This window comes from Dromiciops gliroides, chromosome 4 (assembly GCF_019393635.1).
Source record: "Dromiciops gliroides isolate mDroGli1 chromosome 4, mDroGli1.pri, whole genome shotgun sequence".
In the NCBI taxonomy this organism is placed as follows: domain Eukaryota; kingdom Metazoa; phylum Chordata; class Mammalia; order Microbiotheria; family Microbiotheriidae; genus Dromiciops; species Dromiciops gliroides.
This window is the reverse complement of record NC_057864.1, coordinates 366,501,357-366,512,382: the sequence shown is the minus strand read 5'-3', so window position 1 is coordinate 366,512,382 and position 11,026 is coordinate 366,501,357. Positions and strand designations below refer to the sequence as shown.

General features: G+C 38.7%; 1 protein-coding gene across 1 annotated transcript; it reads right to left on the bottom strand.

Moving 5' to 3' along the window:
* Window positions 1-2,059: 2,059 nt before the first annotated feature.
* On the bottom strand, window positions 2,060-2,407 carry LOC122753156 (40S ribosomal protein S26-like). The gene has a single exon (XM_044000304.1). The coding sequence runs from the start codon at window positions 2,405-2,407 to the stop codon at window positions 2,060-2,062; it is 348 nt and encodes a 115-aa protein (XP_043856239.1).
* Between the last annotated feature and the right edge of the window lie 8,619 nt (window positions 2,408-11,026).

Below are 11,026 nucleotides of genomic sequence, written 5' to 3'. Positions count from 1 at the left end.
AGCCCAAATCCAGCCCCAGACATAAGATACCCCACCCTGTCTGCTCTACAAAGAACAAAACATAAATGCTTTACAGATATAATCCCTTCATATTCAATTTAGCCCTGTCTTCTGTGAATTGCTTACTGAGATAGTTCTTATGATTTCAAAGTATTATCTTCCTATATAGGAATGTTAACAGTTTGATCTTTTAATATCCCTCATGAAGTCTTTTTCCTGTTTACCTTTTTATGCTTCTCCAGGGTCTTGTATTTGAAAGTCAAATTTTCTATTCAGTTCAGGTCTTTTCATCACAAATGCTTGAAAGACCTCTTTCTCATTGAAATCCCATTTTTGCCTCTGAAAGATTATACTCAGTTTTGCTGGGTATGTGATTTTTGGCTGAAGTCCCAGTTCCTTTGCCCTCTGGAATATCATATTCCATACCCTTTGGTCCTTTAATGTAGAGGCTGATAGATCTTGCTTTATCCTTATTGGAGCTCCACAGCATTTGAATTCCTTTTTTCTAGCTGCTTGGAAGATTTTCTCCTTCACCTGGGAGTTCTGGAATTGTGCTATAGTATTCCTGGAGGTTTTCCTTTTGGGATCTCTTTCAGGAGGTGATTGGTGGATTCTTTCAATTTCTATTTTATCTTCTGCTTCTAGAATATCAGGGCAATTTTCCCTCACAATCTCTTGGAGGATGGTGTCTAAGCTTTTGTTTTGGTCATGGTTTTCAGGTAGTCCAATGATTTTCAGATTATCTCTACTAGATTTATTTTCTAGGTCAGCTGTTTTTCCAAGGAGATATTACGCGTTGCCCTGTGTTTTTTCATTCAATTGGATTTGCTTTACTGTGTCTTGATTTCTCATAAGGTCACCAGCTTCCATTTGTTCAATCCTAATCTTAGGTGGTTATTTTCATCAGACAGTTTTTAAATCTCCTTTTCCATTTGGCTTTTCAAACTGTTGACTTTTTTCTCATGACTCTCCTGCATCACTCTCATTTCCCTTTCCATTCTTTCCTCCTTTTCTCTACATCTTCTTTCTATTTCTCCTACTTTTTCTCCAAAGTCCCTTTTGAGAGCTTCCATGGCCTGAGACCAGTTCATATTTTTCTTGGAAGCTTTGGATGTTGGAGCTTTGACCCTGTTATTATCTTTTTCTTCTGAGGTTGTATTGTGGTCTACCTTACCCCCAAAGAAGTTTTTGATGGTCTGCTTTCTCTGCCTACTCATCCTGGCTTACTATTTCTTTTAACTCCTTCTTAAAGTGTGGCTCTGCTTCCAGGACACACTGTTCAAGCTACAGCGTGGCCCGGGAGATGGTTGGGCTTCTTCTCAGCTTGCCAGGTCTCATTTTCATTTGATTTTAAACTCTCTCCTGGTGGGGGGTGGGCTGCTTCTCGGCTCTGTTCCTGTTCTCAGCTTCAGAGGGTCCCAGGTGTTTGGGGTTGAGGCGGGGCAGGTTTTAATCTCACCTGACCTGTTCTCAGGTCAGGAGATAACCTCAGGCCTATTTACTAAGAAACCAACCAGCAAAGCTTTCTGTGGTGTGGTTCTCAGTTTCCGATGAGACTGCTCCCCTGCTCCCCTCCCCCACCTGGGCCTTCAGTCGCTCAGGATTTCTTCCTGGTTGCTTGCTGGGGTGGGACAGTCTAGTCCTTCCCCCTAGTCCACAGGTACCCCTGCACTTACCCCCCAGGCCAGCCGTTCAGACCGAATGTGCACTCGGTTCCAGAAGATGCCGGTGCTGCAGCTGATTCAGAGGCACTAGGGCAAATTCCTCGTGTGGATGTCGGGTGTGTTGGCCAGACTGTGGGGTTAGGCTTTATTTGTGGCCCAGCACAGCCCCCTGAAATCTACCTATAGCTAGAGAAAACTCTCAGCCAGTATTTTTGTGCATTTTTCTGCCCCGAAGGTTGTTTTATTGCTATTTTGGGGGCGATTGTATCAGGAGCCCTGTCCATTTAATGTCTTTCCTCCACCATCTTGGCTCTGCTCTTTTTTTTTTTTTAAGGTAAACCAACCATTTTATTTTCTTCTGATTAGTTCAGGAATTTTGATAGGCAGAAAGATCTTTACATTGGCTTTGGAGGGGGTCTGGGGGCAGTATCAGTAGGTCTGAAGCAGGGTGGGGGTGTTCGATCCTTTTGTGCCTCACAAGACAGATTCCTCACTACCTTGCTGTGGATTATGCAGCTCACACAGTAATGCAGTTTCACATACAGTTTGGGGAGCACATAAGAGTCGAAAACACTAGCCTTGAAGATGTTCCTGATGGCCTCGGCTTCCACCATGTTGCGGATGATGAACTTCTTGTTGGACTTGTCCTTGGGCACGCAGCAGGCGCAGTTGGTGAAGCGGATGGGCTGCATGTGGCCACGGCCCTTCTTGGCGTGCCTGTTGTTCCTCCTCTTCTTGGTCATCTTGTAAGTCAGAAGCTGAAAAAGCTATCCTTAATACTTTGATGCCTGTCATAGTAAAAAACAGAACAGTTGATGATAAATGAACAAAAATAGTTTAAAAAAGTGCAAAATAAGTTTCTTGATGAAGTATGAGGGACATATGATTATTACTAACAAGTAATCAGAGATGACTTTGTGGGGTTGAGGTGGCATTTATATTGGATTCTATGGCATAATAGATAGACAAATAGAATAGTAACCTTCTCTGGCTTCAGATCTCTACTGCCCCTATGCCACTCTCTGCTATAGCTCATAGGTACCCAGGCTGACCTGCCTCAGTGCTATTCCATGCTCTGAACACCTCTATTTTCTGCCAAAATGTACCTGTTATTCCTCATTCCTGCCAAGTTCATAGCTAATTACTCCGTTTAAAAGGGATCTGATAAACTAATTTATCATAGGGTATCAATCTTTTGGATAGCTAGGTGGCACCATGAATATAGCATTGGACCTAGTATCAAGAAGACTCATCTTCCTGAATTCAAATCTGACCTCAGAGATTTATTAGATGTGTGACCTTGGACAAGTCACTTAACCTGATTTCCCTCAGTTCTTCATCTGTAACATGAGCTGGAGAAGGAAATGGCAAACCACTCTAGTATCTTTGTCAAGAAAACCCCAAATCGGGTCACAAAGAGTTGGACATGACTAAAACAAATGAACAACAAATTAATCTTTTAATATGGTAGGTCCTCTCAGGGGTATTTGGATTTTAATAAAAGAGTTTTGACGACTGAAATGTTTTCATGGAGTGGAATGCCTCTCTAGCAGTAGAATTTTAGTAGTTAAGATAGACTGGGGGGGAATCTTTTAGAAAGGGAGCAATTCGGGGAATGTCAGGTCAACCAAGAAGGCAGTAGTTTGTTCTACTTAGTGCAAGGCCAACTCTGCTAATATATATTTTAAGATAATACAGTGTCATTATTGCTGGAATTTCAATACTTTGGCCAGCAGTAGGCCTGAATTGAAACTGTAGGAAAGTATCTGGAAGTACATTATTGCTGCACAAGCACTAAGCAGTGAGATTCTCTGTAAGCAAAACGTGAGATGTTTCTGATTCCAGGTATCCATCTATTTGTCTTTGAGAATAATGGCACAGTCACTAGCCCCAACACAGAGTGGTCAGAGGCCCAATGATCAGCTGTTTCAGCTATGGGTACCTGGTTTGGTTTCTTTCCCTCAGTGGTATATTCCACGATCCCAAATTGATGTTGTCCCTAAACATCCAAGGCCAAGGCCAAATGGAAGTATTTGAATTGTGTCCTCTGGCCGTCCCTGAGAAATTTTGAGTTCTGGGGTAAAAAAAAAGAGAGAAAAAGAAGAGGCCTTCTACTTATCTTGTCTGATATCCTGCCATGGATGCGGAGGAAAAATCATATTTTCCTATTACTTTTATTGCTCTATTGCTTATACTATAGCTAGTTCTGTAAAATATAGGACTCCCGCTCCTTTTACCTCCCCTCTACTGCTTGTAAGGGACAAATAATGAGCAGTGCTGAGGGCAATTTGCTACTGGTAATACCTTTCTGGCTCTGACAGATTCCTTCTTCACCAATATTTCCCAGCCACCTTCCTCTGGAAGAGGCCCTTTAATATAGAAGAAAGAATATTGGCTCTGACCTGGGTTCATTTCTGATGAGCACTGCCTGTGTAATCTTGGGAAAATCATTTTACCTCCCTGGATCTTAATTTATTCAGCTATGAAGTGAGGGGATTGGACTAGTTGGACTATGGGGCCCTTTCCAGATCTACATATTTCCTTGGGGAGTGGTGCATTCTCTGCAGTCTCCTCTCAGTCAGTCATTACTTACCCAAACCTAGTTAGAAATAAGCCAACCCAAAGATGATGGAAAGAAGCCAGGAAGTTGCCTGAGTTCTCCTGAGTTTCCCTCAGAAACTGCATTAAATAAAGCCTCTAAACATATTCTGGAGCTACATAAATTACAAAAAGACAGAGAGACACAATCTTCCAACTTGAGATAATTTAGAAGACTTCAGGAAAGTTCTATCTCACTTGCGTAAAAGGGGAGCACAGCACAGCACAGTTCAGCACAGTGCAGAGGGGGTCTGGGCAAGTCAGCTCTTGGACACAGCACAGATCAGCAGCTGAGGTCCTTTGGTCCTGGCTCAGCAGGCTGGTGGCATAGCAGGCCAGTTGTGAGACCTTCCAGCCCTGGCTGAGAGGGCGAACTGACAGCTAGAGAATCACCCAGAGCATAGGCATGACTAGGCCAAGCCATCCCTACGCAAGGAGCAAGCCTAGGGCAGTGAAGAATCCATAAGCCATGGATGCCTCAGAGCAGAAAGCCAGTGGCCAGACACCTATACCCCAGCACAAGAAGCTTGCAACAGTGGCCTCTGTGTCACAAGGGCAGACCTCAACTTTAAAAGTCAAAAATTGTCTAAAAGATGAGTAAGAAATAGAAAAGGACTCTTACCACTGAGAGCTTCTGTGGTGACAGAGAAGACCAAATTCAAATAAGAGAGGTAGAAGAAAAAATGGGAAAAGAAATGAGAGAAACAAGAGTTACACAAGAAAATTATGAGAGAAGAGTCAACAGTTTTGAAAAAAGAAGCAGAAAAATTGCCTGAAGAAAACAATTCCTTAAAAATACAGTTGGCCAAATGGAAAAGGAGGTGTAAAAGCTTACTGAAGAAAATAATGCCTTAAAAATCAGAATTGGTCAGATGGAAGCTAATGACACTATGAGACACCAAGAACACATAATTTAAGGACAGATAATTTAAGAATTATTGGACTACCTGAAAGCTATGATTAAAAAAAAAAGAGTCTAGACACCATATTCCAGGAAATCATCAACGAGAACTGCCCTGATGTTGTAGAATCAAGAGATAAAGCAGTCATTGAAAGAATACACTGATCACCTCCTGAAAGAAACCCCAAAAGGAAAACTCCAAGGAATATTATAGCCAAATTCCAGAATTAACAGGTGAAAGAGAAAATACAACAAGCAGTCAGAAAGAAACAATTTAAATATCATGGATCCACAGTCAGGATTACACAGGACCTGGCAGCTTCAACATTAAAGGATAAGAAGACTTTTAATATGATATTCTGGAAGGCAAAGGAGCTTGGATTGCAACCAAGAATCAACTATCCAGCAAAATTGATCATTCTCTTTTTGGGGAAAATAATGGATATTCAATGAAATAGGGGACTTTCAAGGTTTCCTAATGAAAAGACCAGAACTGAACAGAAAATTTGATCTTCAAATACAAGACTCAAGAGAAGTATAAAAAGGTAAACAGGAAAAAAAGGTATTCAATAAGGTTAAACCATTTACATCCTTATGTGGGAAGATAATACTTATAACTCTTGAGATCTGTATCTCTATTTGGGCAGATAGTGGGAGTATACATAGAGGGTATAGTTATTAAATTGACTTTGATGTGATGATATAAAGAAAATTAAGGGGTATAAAGAAAAGGAGTATATGGGGAGAAGAAGAAAGGGGAGGTGGAATGAAATAAATTACATCACATAAAAAGTTGCAAAAAACCTATTACCATAGAGGGAAAGAAGGGAGGGGGTGAACATTATTTCAACCTTACTCTCATCAAATTTGGTTCAAAGAGGGAAAGACATTTATACTCATTTGGGTAAAGAAATTTAGCTTATCCTTTAGGGAAGTAAAAACATAAGGGGAAAAGGGGAGGCACTGATAGAAGGGAGGACAGAAGCAGGGAAGGAAAGGGGAAAGAAAGGGGAGGGGGGCTAATAAAAGGGAGGGCAGACTGAGGGAGGCAGTGGTCAGAAGCAAAATACTGGGGAGAAGGAATAGGATGAAAGAAGAAAAAAGGTACAAACAAAGGGGAAAATAGGATGGAGGAAAATACACAGTTAGTAACTATAACTGTGAATGTGAATGGGATGAACTCTCCCATAAAATGGAGGAGAATAGCAGAGTGGATTAAAAAACAGAATCCTACAATATGTTGTTTACAAGAAACACATTTGAAGCAGAGTAAAGGTAAAAGGTTGGAGCAGAATCTATTATGCTTTAGCTGAAGTCAAAAAAGCAGGGGCAGCAATCCTTATCTCAGACAAAGCAAAAACAAAAACAGATCTAATTAAAACAGATAAGGAAGGAAACCGCATCTTGCTAAAAGGTGTCATAGACAATGCACTAAGTGGTATAGCATCTGAATTCTTAGAGAAGTTAAATGAGTTATAAGAGGAAATAGAAATAAGCCAATACCTCATCACAAGTTTGCCAGTGACACATTGCTATAACCCCTTGCTTACTGAACTCTATCAGCATAGAACTAAGCATTTAGTTTAAAGGATATCAAATAATATATAGAATTTCTTTAAATGTCCTTGTGAAAAGGGCACTGGGTTTGCAATCAGATGAACTGTGTTTAAAACCTGGCTCCATTATTTACTCCCTATATTACCTTGGGTAGGTCACTTAAGTTCTCTAGACCCCAGTTTCCTCATTTGTAAAATAAGAAGGTTGGACGAGGTAACCTCTGTGGTCCCTTTCAAGTCAAGATCTATAATCATTTAAAATAATCACCCATTAAAGTTGTGATGGCTTCTTTATATTGCTAATTGCATTTGTTAGAGTTGTGGTTTAAAAGGAAACATACACGCGTGCACACCCCCCCCCCCCCCACACACACGGTTTTACTCTCAAAAGAGATCTCGAGTTTGGGAGAGGCACCACAGAAGGGAGTCCATGCTTCTCTTAGTTAAAATAAAACTTTAATGTATTTAGTTTTTGTATTAAAAAATGTCACCAAAACCTAGGAGTTGCTTCAAAAATATAGATGTGTTCTGTATCACCATGCAGGAGATATAATAGAAGGATAAGGTGACCTGGATACAGCTGGGACAGGTGTACGCAGATGACTCCCAGGTGGCAGGAGAAATGCTTTAGCTGTCCTACTTTGTCACAGGACTTACTTGAAGTTGTTATGTATCCCACGGAAATGAGAGGTAAGGGGGAAAAAACCATTATTAAATCACCCTTATATATCAGAGGAATAAAAATCAGTGAAGATCATTGAGCTCAAGGCAAATACTTTGCAGAGCAAGCAAATCATGCAGCTTTCTTTTTTCTTTCTTTCATGTTTTTTATTTTCATGGTCACTGATGTAATGGATTTCCTCTTCAGAGATAGGAGTAAGGTTAGTCCTTGACTCCCACTAAAACTGTCTCTCTGAAGTACTCCTCATTCTTTAGATAACTTTGTTTATGTGGCCAGGGCATGCATTTGAGTGCTTTTTCAAAACATGTTAGGAACTTTATCACTACTTAATATTTCAATTTAATTTTTCCAATTGTCTTGTTGAAAATGAGAAATGTTTCACCTATCCCACTTTTATTCTATGCTATTGACAATGTGAAAAACATTCAAGTATTTGATTTGGTACCAGACTCAGGATAACTCACATCCTACTACTATACCAATTTGTACACACTTACTTCTACCCTGCCCAGAATAATGTACTATATAGCATTTTAAAATGATCTTATGAAAGGTCTTTATATTTTCCAACCCACACATTTGTTAGAATGCTATTTTTCTGCCAAAATTCCAGCAAACATGTGAATTTCCGTAAAATGTACTTCCACTAGACATTAGTGATGATCCTTGAAACATTATATAATTAATGAGAAGACAAGCCCTTGTGGTAGTCTGTTGAAATAAGCATAAAACCTTCCAATAAGGGAATGTTTTCTCTAGGGAAAGACACATATCAGTGAAATTGAGGTTATAAATCATGGCACATTAGGAGTGTGTAATAATTGAAGATAAAGGAAGTCAATGAAAGAATAATTTTCATTAAAGTGATTGATTGTGAAATGTTTCTTCATTTGTTACATTTTTAGAACCCATTCTATTACTCTTGTGCTGGTTTTAGCTGACATGATCCCACTGAAAATATGAAATGTAGTTACTACACTCATATTAACTCAATATTATCTTAATAGATGGTAGATTCATTTTAAAAAACTTTTATTTTAATCTTGAGGTTTTTTCTCCCAATTCAATCTAGCAAGCATTGCTGCTGTGCCTGTCCCTGTGCTAGATGCTGGGGATACAGACAAAAATGAAATAGTCCCTCACCTCAAGGAGCTTACATTCTATTGGGAAATGTACTATTTTCAGGCTAAGGGATCATTTTTTTCAAATCTCTCCATTACTGTGTTAAGCCCTGTTTAATATATATTATTTTCTTTTAGGTCACTAAGTTAACTAATATTAAATAAACAAGCAAATAAATAACATTTATATATTGCTCTGATTCACAAAGCACCATCTCCTTTGATCCTCATAACAACATTGCAAAATAGATGCTATTACAAAGATCAATTTACAGTGGAAAAAACTGAGGCTGAAAAAGGTTAAGTGACTTATCCTGAAAAAGCTAATATCACCATTCACACTTTCGAAACAGGCTTTCTCACCTGAAGGAAGTTCAGAAGTTTTGAAAATACTATACTAATTATGAAAGTTGATATTTTACTTAAAAAGAAAAAAGGAAGGGTAGCTGAATTGTGTAAGTAATGTAGGTATGAGACCCCAGAGTATCAAGCTTGTCCCGGGACTTGAGTTCACCAACAAGGGAGCCCCTTCCATAAAGGCAGAGATTCCTCAAAGTAAGTTTCCATGCAGCTTACATATGCTTAAACCAAAAAGAGGAGGAAAGCCTTCAGGCAAAAGGAGGCTGTTGGTGGATATTGCAAGGGCTGGGTGATTAGATGAGATATGTGAATGACTAAGCTTATTCCTGAAGTTAGGAACCTTTGAAATCTTTTTTTCTTTTAAATTTGTCTCTTTATTTCCTAAATCAGTCACATAGCAAATACTTAGGTACTACCTGATGCTGTTATTTTTGTTCAGATTCTCATCAGTTCTTACCTGGGCTATTTAAAAAATAATAATAAACATTTTTATTTATAATTTTTGTTCTAATTTCTATCCCTCCTTCCCTCCCTCTCCTCCCCCCCCCAAGGTGGTAAGCAATCAGATATAGATTATACATGTACAATAATGCACAATATTACCATATTAGTCATTTTGGAGACAAAAACTTGAAGCCTTCTTGAACAGATATTATCATACAAGAATGTTCTTGTGTGTGTGTGTGTGTGTGTGTGTGTGTGTGTGATTGGGGTCAGGAAAATGGCAAGGAGGTCCTTTAATTGTTGTTGTTCAATCATTTCAGACCCTTTGAGACCCCATTTGGGGTTTTCTTGGCAAAGATATTGAACTTTTTTTTGCCATTTCCTTCTCTAGCTCTAGCTCATTTTACAGATGAGGAAACTGAGGCAAATAGGGTTAAATGACTTGCCCAGGGTCACAAGGCTAGAAAGTATCTGAGGTCAGATTTAAACTCAAGAAGATGAGTCTTCCTAACACTAGGCCTGCCACTCTATACACTGTGTCATCTAGTTGCCCTTTAATTTGTGTGCTATTGCTTAATCCAAGATGTAGGGAATTGTGCTCAGTTTGTGATCCACAGTTAAATTGTTAACCAGAAACACAACATTAAATTGTTAACCAGGAAATTTTGAAAGAAGTCAAGGAAAGGAAAATAAATTAGAGGAAAGAGCCCAAGCAGTACTTTAAAACTTCTTCAAAAGATCCACAATTTCCTTATGACAGCTGCTCCCTCTGTTTATGTAGATTATAGGCTGAAACCCTTTAGAAGTTTCAATATCTAAAAATTAACCCCATATTTTTCCCCCCAAATTAACCCCATAATATTTCTCATGATGAGATTCTCTGAGCTTAGCTATGCTGATTCTCAGACACCCAAATAGTTTGTTGTTGGGTCCATACCCCACAGTCTTCTACCTTGGTAGGATCTACTAAAGTTCTACTGGCATAGCATTAAAAAATCTGGGCCCCCTCCTAGGCCAGGACGAGGCATCAGAAGAAGATTTTGGTTGAAAGGGTAAGAAATAAAGGGGAAAATGTCATAGGATATATTGGATCTTTCAGGAAAATGCCATATAAATAAACTATATTAATGGATGACAGTAAGAACCAACAGCTGGTTATGGATATCCTAAGTTTGCCCTAGTCAATAGGAACCATGTAGATTTGTGACATTAAGGTTCAAAGCTATGAACAGAGAGTTTTCAAGAAAGGAAATATCAATAATCACTTGAAAATGCTCAACATTACTAATATTCCAAGAGAGGGATATTTAAGCAATTTTGAAGTGCCATTTTACACCTATTAAATTGACAAAAATAATTAAAAACACAGAAACAATGTTGATGGTGTCATGGAAGAATAGATTTGCTGATTTATTGCTGGTGGGATTAAAAACTTGAAGTTCTGATATTCAAAAACAATTGTAAAAATAGGCATAACTTTTGATCCAATAGTTTAATATTTGAGAATATATCCTTTAAGAAGCATAAACCCCCCCAAATAAAAAGAGCTATCTGAAGATTTAAAAAAAATAACAGCTTTATATAGAATTGTTAAACATCAGAAGTAACCTAATTATTCAACAACAGAGGAATTGTTAAATAAATTATGGTGCATTCATATAATGGAAGACTACAAATCAATTAAAGCCAATAATTTATGC

Coding starts and splice junctions, on each gene's coding strand:
- LOC122753156 (XM_044000304.1), bottom strand. CDS start 2,407: ATGACCAAGAAGAGGAGGAACAACAGGCACGCCAAGAAGGGCCGTGGC.